The following is a 17987-nucleotide window of genomic DNA, read 5'->3' as shown; positions in this document are numbered from 1 at the left end:
CTTAAGGGGCTGATTGGCCTCCAGTTCCGGTGTAAAGGGCTCCAGTGACTGCATAACCTCCTCCTGTTCCTACTTAACATGCTCGAGGGGATGAATGGTGTCCCGTTCCTGTATAACAGGCTCGAAGGGCTGAATAGCCTCCTCCTCTGCCAGTGCAACAGGCTCGAGGGGTTTAATTGCCTAATCCTTTTCCAGGGTAATACGCTCGAGGTGCTGAATGGCCTTCAGTTCCCATATAACAGGCTCGAGGGCATGAATTGCCTCCTCCTGCTGCTATCTGACAAGTTTGAGGGGTTGATTGGCCTCCAGTTCCTGCAGAACAGTCTTGAACGGCTGAATAACCTGCTCCTTTTCCAATGCAACAGGTTTGAGGGACTGATCGGCCTCTAGTAACTGTGTAACGGTCTCGAGGGACTGAATGGCCTCCTCCTCTTCCTGTGTAACAGCCTTCAGGGGATGAATGACCTCCTCCTGTAACTGTGTAACAAGCTCGAGGGGCTGAATGGACTTCTCCTGTTCCTATCCAACAGCCTTGAGGTACTTGCCGCTATTTCGTCCAAGATGGCTGCGGTAATCGCCGCCATTTTATCCAAGATTGCCGCCGTGCTTGAATACAAATTCTTGTTGTTGTATTAGTTGTTGTGATGGTGGTCTAAATACAAAGACTGCCACCCTGGGAGCACTCTGGGGTTCTGGGTGCACTCTGCGATCCCTGGGTGCACTCTGGGATGACTGGGTGCACTCTGGGTTCAGTCAAGAGTCACTGGGACATTCTGGGGTAAATGTGGGATCACCGCGGACACTCTGCCGCAATTTTCTTCAAGATGGCCGCCATACTTGCCGCCATTTTGTCCAAAATGGGATCACTCTGGGGTGACTTGGTTTAATTCGAGATCCCTGGGTGCACTTTCGAATGACTCTGGGGTTACTGGGTTCATTCTGGGATCACTCTGGGCTGGCTGGGTGGAGTCTGAGTTGACTGGGTGTAAGCTGGGAGCCCTGGGAGCACTCTCGGATTACTTTGCGGTGACTGGGTGCATTATGGGATCGCTCTGCGTTGACTGGATGCAATCTGGAATCCCTGGGCGAACTGTGGGATGAATCCATGGTGATAGGGTGCATTCTGGGATCACTGGGTCCACTCTGGAATAAATCTGGGGTGACTGGGTGCACTCTTAGATGCCTGGGAGAACTCTGGGATCACTCTGGGATCAATATGGGGTGACTGGGTGCACGCTGGGCTGCCTGCGTGCGTTCTGGGATCACTCAGGAGTGACTGGTTGCACTCTGGGCTCCCTGCGTGCAATCTGGGATCACTATGGGGTGATTGGGTGCACCCTGGTATCCCTGTGTGAAAATAGCGATGACTCTGAGGTGACTGGGTGCATTCTGGTGTACTGAGGGTGTCACTGGGACATTCTGGTGTCACTGTGGGATCACTTGGGACACTCTGCTGCTTACTTGCCCACATTTTGTTCAAGAATGCCGTCATACGTGCGGCCATTTTGTCCAAGTTAGTCACCATGCTTGCCGCCATTTTTCCAAGATGGCCACCAGACATGCCGCCGTTTTGTCCAAGATGGCTGCCACACTTGTGACCAATTTGTCCAAGATGGCGACCGTACTTGCCGCCATGCTGACCATGTGTAAATACACATACATATATCATATATACAGATATATGATATATATATATATATATATATATATCAAAAATACAAGTTTTTGTTGTAGTAGTAATTATTGTCGTGGTGGTCTAAATATAAAGACTGCCACTCTGGGATCACTCTGGTGTGACTGGGCGCACTCTGGGATCACTGGGTGCAATCTGGGGTCCCTGGGTGCACTCAGGAATCCCTGGCAGCACTCTGGGATCACTCTGGGTTGACTGGGTGCATTCTGGAATCCCTGGGTGCACCCTAGGTTCACTGTGGGGTGACTGGGTGCACTCTGGGATCACTGGGTGCACTCTGGGTTCACTGTGGGATCACTGGGACATTGTGGGGTCACTGTGATATCACTGGGGACACTCTGCGCGGTACTTGCCGCTATTTTGCCCAAGATAGCTGCCATTTTGTCCAAGATGGCCAACGTACTTCTCGCCATTTTGTCCAAGATGGCTATCCGACGAATGCAAGTTGTTGTTGTAGAAGTAGTGGTAGTTGTTGTGATGGTGGTCTAAATATGAAGACTGCCAGTTTGGGATCCCTCTAGGGAGACCTGTGCCTCCCCCAAAGGAGACCGACCGACACCTTCTTCCCTGAAGGGGACTGATGGAGGCCTCCCCCAGAGGAGATCGACCGTGGCCTCCTCAACAGACTGCACCCAAACAGGGCCCACGAGAGTTCGGTCTGTTTATTGCCCTGGGGTTTAATTTCCTCTCTGGGCCCTGGTTTTGGGGCCTCGGTTTAACATGTTCCTGTTCGATTGTGACCGTTGTGATTTAACCAGGTTAAAGCCTGGGGTTAAAGTAGCCCGGCCTGCAATGTTATACAAATACGTTAACCCAGTGTGAGGCAAACAGGGGCCGAGAGGAGATTAACGTCGGAAACGTGAACCACTGGACAGGCTGATAGGGTTTGTTATAATTTCAAAATGATGCTTGTGTTTCGGGGAGATGGGACAACACTGAGGGGACAAAGCGGCCATTTGAGGGGTTTTGATGGAGTAAATAAGGAGAAACTGTTTCCAGTGGCAGGGGGTCGGTAACCGGAGGACACAGATTCAAAATAATTGTCAAAAGATACAGAGGTGACATGAGGAAGGATTATTTCTTTATGCAGCGAGATGTAATGATCTGTAATTCACTGCCTGAAAGGGAGGTGGAAGCAGATTCAATAGTAACTTTCAAAAGGGAATTAGAGAATTACTCGAAAAGGAAAAATGTGTTGGCCATGGGGAAAGATCAGGGTAATGGGACCATCTGGTTAGCTTTTTAAAAGAGCCGACACCGGCACGATGGGCTGAATGGCTTCCCTTTGTGATGTATCATTCTGTGATTTTGCAGCGGGTTCACGGCGGCCATTTTGCATTGCATGTCGGGAGGCCAGATTGTGGGGTCCCAGCTGAGCTCTTTTGCTCACAGTCCCTCTCACCATTTTGTGTAAATTGCATATCCAGCCTCCCGAGTAAGAGCCCTCCCCCCGACACACACACACACACACACACTGTTCACTGGACCAAACAGTCAGGTCTGCGATGCCGCTTGGAGGAAGAGGGATGGAATTTCCAGGATCTTTTATTCAATATTTTAGAACACGAACACCATCAAAAAAAGAGACCAGGCCTGAGGTGAAGTAAACGGTGGAGTTTTATTAACACAGCACACAGACAACAACTTACATTTATATTGCACCTTTATGGTAATAAAACGACACAGGGCGCTTCACAGGAGATATTCATGTGATACCGAGCCACACAATGAGGTATTAGGACAAGTGATCAAAAACTTGGGCAAAAAGGTAGGTTTTCAGAAGAGTTTTAAAAGGAGGAGAGAGAGGCGGAGAGGTATAGGGAGGGAATTCCAGAGCTTAGGGCCCAGACAGCTGAAGGCACGGCCGCCAATGGTGGAGCAATGACAGTGGGGGATGTGCAAGCGACCGGAATTGGAGGAGGGCAGAGATTTTGCAGGGTTGAAGGGACACTTGTTACAGAGTCTGACTCCTCACTGGGAGGGACACATACTGCACATAAGGACACATCTTACCCTGCACACTTCCTGTCTGTACATTGACCCAGTGTCCCACTGCAGCCCAGACTGAGCCCCACCCTGGGCCCTTCCTGTCTGTACATTGACCCAGTGTCCCACTGCAGCCTAGACTGAGTCCCACCCTGGGCCCTTCCTCTCTGTACATTGACCCAGTGTCCCACTGCAGCCCAGACTGAGCCCCACCCTGGGCCCTTCCTGTCTGTACATTGACCCAGTGTCCCACTGCAGCCCAGACTGAGCCCCACCCTGGGACCTTCCTGTCTGTACATTGACCCAGTGTCTCACTGCAGCCCAGACTGCGCCCCACCCTGGGCCCTTCCTGTCTGTACATTGACCCAGTGTCCCACTGCAGCCCAGACTGAGCCCCACCCTGGGCCCTTCCTGTCTGTACATTGACCCAGTGTCCCACTGCAGCCCAGACTGAGCCCCACCCTGGGCCCTTCCTGTCTGTACATTGACCCAGTGTCCCACTGCAGCCCAGACTGAGCCCCACCCTGGGCCCTTCCTCTCTGTACATTGACCCAGTGTCCCACTGCAGCCCAGACTGAGCCCCACCCTGGGCCCTTCCTGTCTGTACATTGACCCAGTGTCCCACTGCAGCCCAGACTGAGCCCCACCCTGGGCCCTTCCTGTCTGTACATTGACCCAGTGTCTCACTGCAGCCCAGACTGCGCCCCACCCTGGGCCCTTCCTGTCTGTACATTGACCCAGTGTCCCACTGCAGCCCAGACTGAGCCCCACCCTGGGCCCTTCCTGTCTGTACATTGACCCAGTGTCCCACTGCAGCCCAGACTGAGCCCCACCCTGGGCCCTTCCTGTCTGTACATTGACCCAGTGTCCCACTGCAGCCCAGACTGAGCCCCACCCTGGGCCCTTCCTCTCTGTACATTGACCCAGTGTCCCACTGCAGCCCAGACTGAGCCCCACCCTGGGCCCTTCCTGTCTGTACATTGACCCAGTGTCCCACTGCAGCCCAGACTGAGCCCCACCCTGGGCCCTTCCTGTCTGTACATTGACCCAGTGTCCCACTGCAGCCCAGACTGAGCCCCACCCTGGGCCCTTCCTCTCTGTACATTGACCCAGTGTCCCACTGCAGCCCAGACTGAGCCCCACCCTGGGCCCTTCCTGTCTGTGCATTGACCCAGTGCCCCATTGGGGACCATCCAGCCCCGGATATCCGGCAGAATCAGCGCTGTGGGACCGGGTGACTGAGTCTCGTGACCCTGTCGCTGGGCCTCTGACGTCACAATGGGAGACGACGCTCGCTCAGCTCGAGCTGGAAACCGTTAAAGGGCCGTTCGGATTTAAACCTGGAGCGCGGCCGGTTAAAGGGGCGGGACAGAGAATCGGCCAAAAATGTTCATATCATGAGACCAGGAATGGTTATAAATTGAAATGTTCATATAATGGGACCAGGAATGGTTATAAATTGAAATGTTCATATAATGAGACCATGAATGGTTATAAATTGAAATGTTCATATAATGAGACCAGGAATGGTTTCAATTGAAATGTTCATATAATGAGACCAGGAATGGTTTCAATTGAAATGTTCACATTTCCACTCTCAGTCCGGGTCTGGATTCCCGCAGTGACTCCAGGTGTCTCTCTCCGTTTGGACTGAATTGATTCTCCCACAGCCTGAAACAGATTAAAGATTAAACAGGAAATAAACAGATTGAACAACAGTGGAAATAACGGGGAGACTGGGGTTAATATTTCAATAATAATTACAGAGAAATATTACCCATAAAAGGGACTGAATCCCACTGATATTTTATTTATTACATTAAACATTAACACAAACACTCAGCAGATCCGCTCCAGACTCCTGCGGGTCAGTATGAGGGACCGGAGAGCGGGGACAGATCGGTCTGTGAAGGAGTTTGATCCCAGGTTCAGATCCGTCAGTGACCGGTTTGTACTGAGAGCAGAGACGAGATCCTCGGTACAAGAATCTGTGAGACCGACATCATCCAGACTGGGGATCAGAGAGAGAGAATTAACAGCAATCAGGGTAATTCCCCAGTGTTTATTAATAACACTGTTACTGATAATAATAATAATAATGTACATTATTAGTAACACTATTAATTTTACTAATAATAATGTTTAATGTTAGACAGCCAGTTATTATAAACACAATCTCACACAATCTGATACTTACCGCAGTTCCTGTATTTTACAGTCCGGGTTCCTCAGAGCCGTAAACAGTAGTTTCATTCCTGAATCTCCCAGTTTATTATTACCCAGGTTCAGAACCGTCAGTGACCGGTTTGTACTGAGAGCGGAGGAGAGATCATTGGCACAAGAAGCTGTGAGACCGTTGTACCATAACCTGGAGATCAGAGTGAGGAGAGAGACGAGCAGAGATAACAGGAATCAGAGTAAATTCCCAGTATTTATTTGTATTACTGTTCCTTATACTGACATTAATGTACAGTGTTAGACATCCAGTTATTACAAACACAATCTCACACAGTCTGATACTTACTCCAGTGTCTGTATTTTACAGTCCGGGTTCCTCAGAGCCGCAGACAATAGTTTCACTCCTGAATCTTCCAGTTGATTTCCTGCCAGTCTAAACACAAACAGACAGAGAGTGAGAACCAAACTGAATCCAATCCCCGATCTGACACAATTTCTCTCTGATTTTTCAGTGTTTCCTGTAGTATCTTCAGGAAATTAATAACTAGATTTCCCTGTCGCTGACAATGAATCTTACTCTGTCCAACGCCCCATATATTCAGGGACTGTCAGTAAATATATTTATTAAATAAAGTGCTGTCTGTGTGAAGCCTTCAAATGTCCCTCAGTCTGGTCTCATTCCCTGATGATCAGAATCACCCTCCTGGAGGTCCCGTCATGTTTGGGGAAATTGTCTCATTTCTGCTGATTCTTAAATCCCAGATTTTATGGGAATGGGGCAATTTTCCTGAATTAAATAATAAAGTGGTGATTACCTGTACTTTATGCAGTATTATATTAATCTGTTTCATACCTCGGGGTGAGTTATATTGTGAAACGGCACTAAAGGCTGCTGTAAAATCCATCCCCCAGGATTTTATGTAACAAGGAGAGTTTATTCTGTCCTGTTACTAGTTTTAAATGTCCCTGTACTTCTAGTTTATCGGGGAGGGGAGTCTCTCACTTTATTCCCATTAAATTCTCTCCACATTTATTTCAGGCGCAACGTTCCCGACAGTTTATGGGGATTTTTCTGAAGTTCCCTCCCCGAGCGGTGCCTCACACACAGGGGGCAGATTATGGGAAATTCCCGGGTTCACTGCCCCCTGGTTAACCCAGGAGCCTCCCGCTGTGTGTGAGGCCCCACCGCTGGCCGGTGTGTGTCTGTACTCCTGGGCTAATACCCCACAACCTGTTAGATTGGAACCTTTTCAAAGGCAGATTTTAGTTCCCAAATCTCACTGAAGTGTCGGCCTGGATTAATGAGCGAGGGGCCTGAATCCACGACCTTCTGACTCAGAGGCACGAGTGCTGCCAGCTGGGTGAAGAGATGGTGGATGTATTGGAGAGTGTGAAGGGCTGTGTCATTGATGAGTTAAGATAACGGATCACTGTCCTGCGGGGAAAGCTCAGCTCGCCCACTGGCGGTTGACTGCCCGAAAGCTGTGTTTTGCTGTTTGTTACTGAATGTTTGGTGTTTCTGCTTCCCTCTCCTACACACGTTGACAGTCCGGTGACTGTCACTTGCCCCCACACCTCGGTAAGAGGGTGGGATGCTCCGACACACAGACTGCTGCAATTAGTGTCGGTCTACGTGTAAGTAACAGTGAGATGGAGTCTCTTCAATGGACGTATCTCAGACAGTGAGAAAAACAACAATAAATATAATTTATTACAATTAAATTATCAGACTCTTTCAGTGACCTGTATTTACTGATCGGATAAAAATTGTGAAATCCCGAATTGTTCACAAGGATCCATTTTAGATTCTCCAGTCCTGAGGGAATTACTAACCGATCCTCTTATCATTTGTCATATTTGTGTTGAATCTGCTTCTCTCTGGTTTAACTGAACTGTTTGTTTCCCTTCATTTCGGATCAGCAATACAATCCGTGATTGTTCTACAATTGGCCTGACAGTTAGAGACAAATAATCATTCACCTCAACACCTGGCATTTGTGCACTACGGTTCCCAGCCGCTGGAGTCCTTCACACTGAATGGAGCAGCCCCCCAGATTGAGGTGTTTTATTGTATCACAGAGTCCAATGACATGAGACAGCACCGCACAGTCAATCGGGGTCAGTCTCAATTCACTAAATGTAAGTGTTTCCACAGATCGCACTGTGACCCGAGCCAGTGTTTTATTCTGAGACTCAAACAGGTAGTGGAATGTGTTCAGGAGGTTCCTTTTCCCAGTTTCACGCTCTGTCTTTCCAATCTGTCCTTCAACCTTCTCCTTCACCCAGTCAATCACTCCGCAGATCGTTTGATGAAGAAGTGGACCCAGAAACTCCTCCAGGGGCCGAGCTGACTGTGAGGAGGAGAGACCAACAACAAAACGGAGAAATATCTCAAATCTCCCATCTTCCTTGTTGTGGGCTTCACTGAGGAGTTTCCGGATGTTCCCTGGTTATGGAGACAGGAATTGTGCGAGTGCGGCTACAAACTCTTGGATGGTGAATGTGTAAACCACACTCTGGGCAGAATCATCTCTCTCCAAAAGTTCCATCATGAACCCAGACAGGAACTGGGAAGGTTGCAGATTGTACTTGATCAAATCTCCATTTCTGAACACAATCTTCTTCTTGGAGACCCCAGTGAAAGCCATCTCACCGATCTTCAGTAACACATCACGGGGGGATTCAATCTCTCGGCCATGGTTTTTCAGAATGTTGTAAATATAGTAGGAATATAGTTGGGTGATGGTCTTGGGAACACGCTGCTGTTTCCTTTCCCTTTGTGTGAAGAAGGGACCCAGTGACAGACCGAGGATCCAGTAGTAGGAAGGGTTGTAACACATGGTGTACAGGATCTCGTTCTGCTCCACATGATTGAAAACAGCTGCTGCCACCGACTGATCTTCAAAAAACTTGTTGAAATATTCCTTCCGTTCCTCACCAACAAATCCAAGGATTTCAGCCCAGACACTGATCTCAGCCTTTTCCAATAAATGTAATGCAGTGGGGCGGCTGGTCACTAGCACTGAACATCCTGGGAGCAGCTTGTGCTGTAATAAACTGTACACAATGTCAGACACTTCACACCAGTCTTCAGGATCTGTGCACATGTACTGAGGTTCTGTATTTCTCCGATTGTCAGCAAAATTGATACTGTCCTTGAATTCATCTAAACCATCGAATGTAAACAGTAATCACTCTGGGTTCTTCCAGAGTTCTCCCAGAATATTTCCAAAGTAAGGATACAGATCCAGTATCAGATTCCTCAGGTTTATTCTACAGTTAATAGCATTCAAATCCCGGAACCTAAAGCTGAAAACAAATTGAAAGTGTGGGTATACTTTCCCAGTGGCCCAGTCATGAACAATCTTTTGTACCATTGTTGTTTTTCCAATCCCCGCGACTCCGCTCACTGCTGCTGAACTCCCAGATTTGGATTTTCTCCGGGAAAAACTGCTCTGGAACAGTTGATCATTTCGGATTTTTTCCAGTTCTCTCCGGAGATGTTTCTTTCTCCACTCTTCATGGTCTCGGCCTCTTGCCAGCAGTTCATGTTCGACAAGTGTCCGATCAAGAACAGTGGAAATGACCGTTAGTTCAGTGTATAGATTGACCAGCTGGAAAATCTTAACCTTCTCCTTTGTTAGGATCGTGTTCACTCTCAGTGTTTCAGTTTGGACCCGGAGTGTTTCCTTGTGTTTCTGTTGAACATCTTCAATGAGAACAGACAGAAAGTGGTTCTCAATGTTAGTTGTATTGATATAAAAACAAATTCTCAATATCACTTTACTATTCAGTGAAATGTTCCGAGATTGAATTCATAGCTTCAATTGAGGTGCGAGCAGGAAATTAAACTCAGTTGCTGAAAACCTCGCTTGAAAGTGAACAAGGGCTGTGAAAATTTTCAAATCCTCACTTGATTCTAATATTTACTGAACATGGAGATTTCGATGAAGGTGATATTTTCGCTCTGATAATTAATCCTATCAGCCCTGAACTGCACTGGAGACATCTGATAGAAACCTTAACATGATCCTGGTTATACGACAGTGGAGGTTCCATTTGATCAATCTATGAAACTGTCAGTGGTGCTGTCCTTCTGCGGAAATGGTAAATAGGGTTTTGCGTATCAGTGGGACAGAGACAGACGATGAATGGACAGAAGTTCCACTGTTATTGTATCAGACCTCAGGCAGGTTATCTGGGATATTGTGGGCACTGGGAGAGGGACAGACTGTGAATGGACAGAAGTTCCACTGTTTAACCTCGATGGAGGGGAAGCTTTCAGAAACGGGACTCGGATAGGTTATCTGGGGTATTACCTGTTGTTCTATATCACGTGATAGCAAGTAAATCTTAATGCCATTCTTAATGTACAGTGGGGAATCAGAAAGATGATTTAAGATATCGGAGTTTGCGTTGAGGGAAGGCTGGCGCATTAATGTATTTTGTTTGGCTGAGAAACTTCGGTTCTGAAATGTTTTAATGGAATTCAGAACATGAGTGCAGGAAACAGGCTCACAATCAACAAAATAATTAATAACAGAGAAAATTGAAAGTCAGAAATACGAAGGGAAATCACCCAAAGCTTTGGAAAGCAGGGACCAGATACCGGGGAAGGACACTAAAGGGACAGTGTAAGTGGGGTGAAGTGATAATTGAACGTGTTTCTGTGGATTCACTGAGAGGAAGCAAAAGTGGGGTCATCTCTCTAACAGGGACAGGCTTATTTGGGCCAAATGGTCTTTTCCTGTCTCTAATCATTCTCCTGTTGTATTGTGTTTCAGAAATAGTGAACACTTTTTCAGCAATTATTATGTATATTAATTGAATGTGTTTTTATAACAGTCCTGTCATATCACCGATTATTATTAATAATACAACTGTTGCTCACTTCACTCAGTGTAATGTTAGAGCAGAAAACATTCACAGTTCATTTCAACTGTTCCCCAGTAATTATACTCCGTTGTTTCATTTTGGTCTGATATTCCTCCAATGAAGGTTTGGGAAATTAAATCTGTTTCCATTAGTCATTACATTAGGTCTTAAAAGACCCTGAGTTAAAGGGCTATTCTTTGAGTAAAATAAGGTTCTCTCTTTCACTGCCATTAGGGAGCCAGCCCATAACTTCCTTGTGTGAACATCTCGGAAGTGTGAACTTCTCAGATCAGATCGAACATTTTGGCGTCTCGCTCTGTGCTGTGAAATGATAACATTTTAAAGTTTCGCTTTTCTCCACCTCTTTCCTTCCAGTTGGTGGTGGGGAGATTCCAAGGGGGGGGGGGGGGCAGTAACATCTGGCTCAAGGCACTGCTCTTCAATTATGAAAACCAGAATGTCTGGGCAGCACGAAGGAGGTGCGTATTGGGATTCACAGTGTATCAGGATCCTGACAGGTGTGCATTGGGATTCACAGTGTATCAGGATCCTGACAGGTGTGCATTGGGATTCACAGTGTATCAGGATCCTGACAGGTGTGTATTGGGATTCACATTGTATCAGGATCCTGACAGGTGTGTATGGGGATCCACGGTGTATCAAGATCCTGCCAGGTGTGTATTGGGTTTCACAGTGTTGGGATCCTTACAGGTGTGTATGGGGTTTTACAGGGTATCAGGATTCTGCCAGATGTGTATGGGGATTCACAGTGTATCAGGATCCTGCCAGATGTATATGTAGTTTCAGAGTGTATCAGGATCCTGCCAGGTGTGTTTGGGGTTTTGCAGTGTATCAGGATCCGGTCAGGTGTGTTTGGGGTTTCACAGTGTATCGGGTCGCTACCAGGTGTGTATGGGGAGTCACAGTGTATCGGGATCCTGCCAGGTGTGTATGGGGATTCACAGTGTACCGGGTCGCTGCCAGGTGTGTATGGGGATTCACAGTGTATCGGGATCCTGCCAGGTGTGTATGGGGATTCACAGTGTATCAGGATCCTGCCAGTTTTGTATGGGGATTCACAGTGCATCAGGATCCTGCCAGGTGTCCATGGGATTTCACAGTGTATCAGGACAATGTCAGTTGAGTATAAGAATTAAGAAGTGATAGTGATCAGCATCTGGATTAAGTGCAACAGTGGAACTTCTGTATGTTTAGAAAATATGTCAGAAACCGCATGAATTAGAACTTGAAAAGTTGGGTGTTGATGACAAGTTCAAACGAGGTTCATTTCTATTCCCTCCGGATTCCCAGATTCCGACAATCTCTAAACAAAAGTCTACAGTCAAACATTCTGATTCTCAGAAGTGAAATAAACGGTTTAAAATGTCCATTTCATCACTTACCATTCAGGTGACTGGGTATTTCAGATAAACCTCGTCCGATGTTCATATAATCAAATGGATCAGGACCTGTTTAAATCATTGAGCTTTCATGAAATCAGATCTGTGTAATGTTATCGTAAATTCTGCAGTGTTTCAATCTGAAATTGAATTCAGTTTGAGATTTTACCGTACCAAGTTCCTGCATCTCTTTCAGTATTTTGTCCAACTTTGGTACCACATGGTGCATTTTCACAAAGGATTCCCACATCACCCTTCGGGCCCGAGAGCCTTTCTCCATCACCAGATTTAGGAGAAGTTTGGAACTGTCCGCCCTGTTTCCCTTCTCCACGAGATCAATGACTTTCTGTAAAGAATAACAATGAATATATTGGTCTCTCCTTTTCCCAGTCCCAGTAAAACTGATTCCCTTTTGTTTTCAGTCCACACAAGAGTTACACCCGAACCGTTCCCCTATCCTTTGCACAGACACTGACCGATCCACTGGGTATTTTCACCTCTTCGTATCATTGCTTCAGATTCACTGTATTTTCAGTTTGATCAATTTCTTTCCTATTTGGCCTGTTTCTGTTCTGTCACATTCTACGATTCTAAGATCTGATATCCTGTTAGTTCTGTGATGTTGAAATAATCCAAACTCATTCTGTGTCCCTCCCACTTACCCGATGTTCCTGTCCACTGAAATGCCTCTCGTACGTTAACAACGAGCTGACTCCGTCCACCACTTCTTCAATCGCCTGTTCCAGTCTGTCCCGGTAGAATTTCGTCAACTGGAACAGCTGGTAATCGTCGCAATTTGTCAGGAACTCAGTGATTGCAGTGTTCGGATCTGTGAACAAAAATGGAGAAAACTAAACACATTATCGACTTTCTCTCCGGGCGGCTACATTTCCTCTTATACCAAATGGCTGAAGCCTCCTGTGAGGCACATTATCAAACACCTTCTGAAAACCCATATACACCGCATGTGCTGCATTCCATCGATCTATACAGTCACCTCTCAACAAAGCTGTATCAGATTTGTCAAATACGACTTGTCTGCAGCGAATCCGTTCCAGCCTCCCCTGATCATCCCCTGTGTCTCTAAATGTTCAGTAATTCGACCTGGAATTACAGATTTAAGGAGTTTGCCGACGACTGACGGAAACCAGTTGGTCTCCAGTTACCTGTTGGCCCTCTCTCCCTATTTTAAAAGAGACATTACTTGGGCTCCTTCAGTCCACCTGGATATTTTTGATAACAAACGAGGATTGAGAAATTGTGATCAGAGTCCATCCTATCTCCGCTCTCACTTCCTTTATTAGCCTCGGGTATGTTATCTCTGGGCCCAGTGATTTATCCACCTCGGCGATGTTTCTCAGATCCAAATCCTACTCTACAGTTATCTCTAACTATGATCCCACATCGTCCTCTCGTACACCAACATTTTCAATTCCACCATCATTTTTAGAAACTGAAGGAAATATTTTTTGATCTCCCCAAACCTTCATCCACAACTAATTTCTCCCAGTTCTCCCTCTATCTCCGCTCAACTTCTTGCTGGCCTGCAAAACCGACCGAGTATTGTGCTATTTCCCTTCCTATTGCTTAACTGCATTCATATGGATTATATCTTAATATTGTTCACTGGAACATCCTTATTTTCGAAACCTCTCCTTCTCTCTCTTCTCCTTTAAGACGCTCCTTAAAACCGACAACTTTACCCAAGCTTTTGGTCATTCGTCCGAAAATCTCCTTATTTGTCTCGGTGTCAAATTTTGTTTGATAATCGCACCTTGACGCAACCTGTATCGTTTTTCAATATTAAAGGCGCTATAAATGCAAGTCTTTTATTGTTCTAACTCTGTCTTATAAACTTTTATTAATACTGGCGTCCAGAACTATTTTTCTCTCCCCTCAAAATGTTTTAATCAGAAACATTTCGCTCTGAACCCTGTGAAATCTCAGGCCCTGTCTTACAGATACTCGATCACATCTCTGATGCTTCTGATTTTCCGAATGTGTTTGGAATGATCTGTATATTCACAGACATAACACACAAACCTAACTCCGATTTTTTGGAATGTTGACCCGTTTCCGTTTCTTTGCTTTTTTTAAATACCAAGTGACTTTATCTCTCAACACCACCTTCCTTTTTTCCTGCTAATAACTTTTCACTATTTTATAAATCTTCTGTACTGGTCCAACAGTTTTATTAATTCCAATCTCTAATCTCAGAACCTGAGATTTCCCACCCTCCAGTCATATGAGCTGAAACCCTCCCACTGCTCCATTCACCCAGTCTGTAAAACCATTGTTGGTCGGTTCAGACCGAGACCGTCCCTTCCCTTCTCCCTGAACTCATTCCAGTCCTCATGACCGTGAACCCTGCCCTCCTGCTACATTCACCCAGTCTGTAAAACCATTGTTGGTCGGTTCAGACCGTGACCGTCCCTTCCCTTCTCCCTGAACTCACGCTAGTCCCCAAGACCGTGAACCCTTCCCTCCTGCTCCATTCACCCAGTCTGTAAAACCATTGTTGGTCAGTTCAGACCGTGACCGTCCCTTCCCTTCTCCCTGAACTCACGCGAGTCCCCAAGACCGTGAACCCTTCCCTCCTGCTCCAGCCCTGCAGCCACACATTGACCGGCCTCATATTTCCCCCTTTAAGCGGCCCAGTGAAAACAATCCAGAGATCGCCAACTCTAAGCCTTGTTTTTTAGTCGAGTGCTAAGTCTCAATATTCCCTCGATAAACGTATTTCTATCCGTGTTATTGTTTCCGACCATGGCGATTTTCTGCTCTCCATTACTTCCCAGAGATGGTCCCACCTGTTCCAGGATGTTCTTCCCTCTGACACCAGGGAGGTAACTTACCATTTGGGGCCGTGCTCAGGGCTGCAGAAGAGTCTGTCTGTTCCGTGACAATAGAATCTTCCACTATTATCATTCTCCTATTCCTGTGTCGTACTTGCCTCTAACCACCTGCCCTTCTCGGGGTGTCCCCCTGCTCCCCGGTCTCACACTGTTACTCGGAAAGCCCATTCTCTGATTCACTGTCTCTCTCCACCTTACAGTCCCCAACACCAGGTATCTATTGGACAGTTACAATACTCAGGAGATCCCTCCACCTGTGACTGCACTGTCCTTCTAGATGGTCACTCACTTCCCGCTATCGACACAGTATCTGTGCTGTTACCTCTTCCTGTGTGAGCTGCAGTTTCTTGTTTGTGATCTGGAGCTTTTGTCAGGACACAATTGAAATTTTAAAGAATTCTGTGAACCTACCTGTGTCCATTGTCATTCTTGTTGAGGGTGTTGGATTTTCTCCCCTGTTTGAAGCTTCAGCCAAGGCTGTGACAGACGTTAGGCAGCAATATTAAAATGAGCAGGAGAACGTTCCCTTGTTAAACATGATACCAAGTCTCTCCTCCGCCATCAGTTCAACAGCTTTTAGCTCTGGGATGGAGCATTTCCCGAGTGTGATGAACAACACTCCACATCAGGTGTGACACAGACAGCTGCCCAGTGAAATCCAGTGAGTCCCGTTGATCACAATATCCAAGTTCCAGACTGGCTCCCATCGGCAGAGACTCTGCACTCGGAGCGCCCATTCGTTAGGTTTAATCATAGTGCAGGCCAGAAAAGCTTTATTCCTGAGGCAGTGAATATTCTGGAGGGCAATATGGAGCGGGGTGATCATTGATGATTTAAATGACCCTTCACTCGGTTTTAACTTCTGGCGCTGTTTGATTATTTTATTCACAGAAGTGTTTTATATTTTTGACTGGTTGTGTTTTGATATTAAATCCTGGTACTTGATGAATATGATATCTATCGACATACACAAAATACAGCTGGGTGTGATTCCTCTGGTGTCTATAGGCAGTGACAGTCTCCGTGAATTCATGGAGATGGGTCCTGGTTGGTGCGTCTATTGGATATATATATTAAACATATTTCTCATGGAGTCAGTACCTGACAAATGAGCACGTAGGAGGTGAGGAGATTTACCACTGTTCTAATATTAACACTAATGAGACTGTAGGAGGTGAGGAGATTTACCACTGTTCTAATATTAACACTAATGAGCTCTTTAGGAGGGGAGGGGATTTACCACTGTTCTAATATTAACACTAATGAGCACTGTGGGAGGTGAGGAGATTTACCACTGTTCTAATATTAACACTAATGAGCACTGTGGGAGGTGAGGAGATTTACCACTGTTCACTATCTACAAGGCACAAGTCAGGAGTGTGATGGAATACTCTCCACTTGCCTGGATGAGTGCAGCTCCAACAACACTCAAGAAGCTCGACACCATCCAAGATAAAGCAGCCCACTTGATTGGCACCCCATCCACCACCCTAAACATTCACTCCCTTCACCACCGGCGCACTGTGGCTACAGTGTGTACCATCCACAGGATGCACTGCAGCAACTCGCCAAGGCTTCTTCGACAGCACCTCCCAAACCCGCGACCTCTACCACCGAGAAGGACAAGGGCAGCAGGCGCATGGGAACAACACCACCTGCACGTTCCCCTCCAAGTCACACACCATCCCGACTTGGAAATATATCGCCGTTCCTTCATTGTCGCTGGGTCAAAATCCTGGAACTCCCTTCCTAACAGCACTGTTGGAGAACCGTCACCACACGGACTGCAGCGGTTCAAGAAGGCGGCTCACCACCACCTTGTCGAGGGCAATTAGGGATGGGCAATAAATGCCGGCCTCGCCAGCGACGCCCACATCCCGTGAACGAATAAAAAAAATAAAAAAATAAAATTATTAACGCTAATGAGCACTGTAGGAGGTGAGGAGATTTATCATTGTTCCAATGTTAACTCTAGTGAGCACTGCAGGAGATGAGCAGATTTACCACTTTTCCAATATTAACACTAACGAGCACTGTAGGAGGTGAGGAGATTTACCACTGTTCTAATATTAACGCAAATAAGTACTGGAGCAGGTGAGGAGATTTACCACTGTTCAAATATTAACAAGAAGGAGCACTGTAGGAGGTGAGGAGATTTACCAGTGTTCTAACATTAACACTAATGAGCACTGGAGCTGGTGAGGAGATTTACCATTGTTCCAATATTGACACTAACGAATACTGTTGGAGGTGAGGATATTTACCACTGTTCTAATATTAACACTAATGAACACTGTAGGAGGTGAGGAGATTTACCACTGTTCTAATATTAACACTAATGAGCACTGTAGGAGGTGAGGAGATTTACCACTGTTCTAAGATGAACACCAATGAGCACTGCAGAATGTGCGGAGTTTTACCAATGTTCTAATATTAACACTAATGAGCTCTGTAGGAGGTGAGGAGATTTACCACTGTTCTAATATTAGCACTAATGACATTTGTAGGAGGTGAGGAGATTTACCACTGTTCCAATATTAACACTAATGTGCACAATTGGAGCTGAGGAGATTTACCACTGTTCCATTATTAACACTAATGAGCACTGTAGGAGGTGAGGAGATTTACCACTGTTCTAATAGTAACACAAATGAACAATGTCGGAGGTGAGGAGATTTACCATTTTTCTAATATTAACACAAATCAACAATGTCGGAGGTGAGGAGATTTACTACTGTTGTAAAATTAACACTAATTAGCACTGTAGGGTGTGAGGGGATTTACCACTGTTTAAATATTAACACTAATGAGCACTGTAGCAGGTGAGGAGATTTACCATTGTTCCATTTTTAACACTAATGACCACGATAGGAGGTGAGGAGATTCACCACTGTTCTAATATGAACACTAATGAGCACTGCAGAATGTGCGGAGTTTTACCACTGTTCTGATATTAACACTAATGACCTCTGTAGGAGGTTAGGAGATTTTCCACTGTTC

General features: G+C 46.2%; 1 protein-coding gene across 3 annotated transcripts; it reads right to left on the bottom strand.

The window, feature by feature from the left end:
- Nucleotides 1–8217: 8217 nt before the first annotated feature.
- On the bottom strand, nucleotides 8218–16861 carry LOC137313996 (NACHT, LRR and PYD domains-containing protein 3-like). 3 transcript variants are annotated; one of them, XM_067979681.1, is made up of 4 exons: nucleotides 15399–16861; nucleotides 12795–12961; nucleotides 12136–12478; nucleotides 8218–9566 (listed from the first exon to the last, which is right to left on the bottom strand). In XM_067979681.1, exon 4 carries the CDS (start codon nucleotides 8962–8964, stop codon nucleotides 8308–8310), a length of 657 nt encoding a protein of 218 aa, XP_067835782.1. In that variant the 5' UTR covers nucleotides 8965–9566; nucleotides 12136–12478; nucleotides 12795–12961; nucleotides 15399–16861; the 3' UTR covers nucleotides 8218–8307. All 3 variants share the same exon structure in this region, with proteins under 3 accessions (XP_067835782.1, XP_067835783.1, XP_067835784.1).
- Nucleotides 16862–17987: the final 1126 nt, after the last annotated feature.

This window comes from Heptranchias perlo, unplaced genomic scaffold, assembly GCF_035084215.1.
Source record: "Heptranchias perlo isolate sHepPer1 unplaced genomic scaffold, sHepPer1.hap1 HAP1_SCAFFOLD_50, whole genome shotgun sequence".
NCBI classification, from domain to species: domain Eukaryota; kingdom Metazoa; phylum Chordata; class Chondrichthyes; order Hexanchiformes; family Hexanchidae; genus Heptranchias; species Heptranchias perlo.
This window is presented reverse-complemented; position numbering and strand designations above follow the sequence as displayed.

Bases quoted from the DNA above. Each gene is read 5' to 3' on its own strand.
- LOC137313996 (XM_067979681.1), bottom strand. From the start codon at position 8,964: ATGTGCACAGATCCTGAAGACTGGTGTGAAGTGTCTGACATTGTGTAC.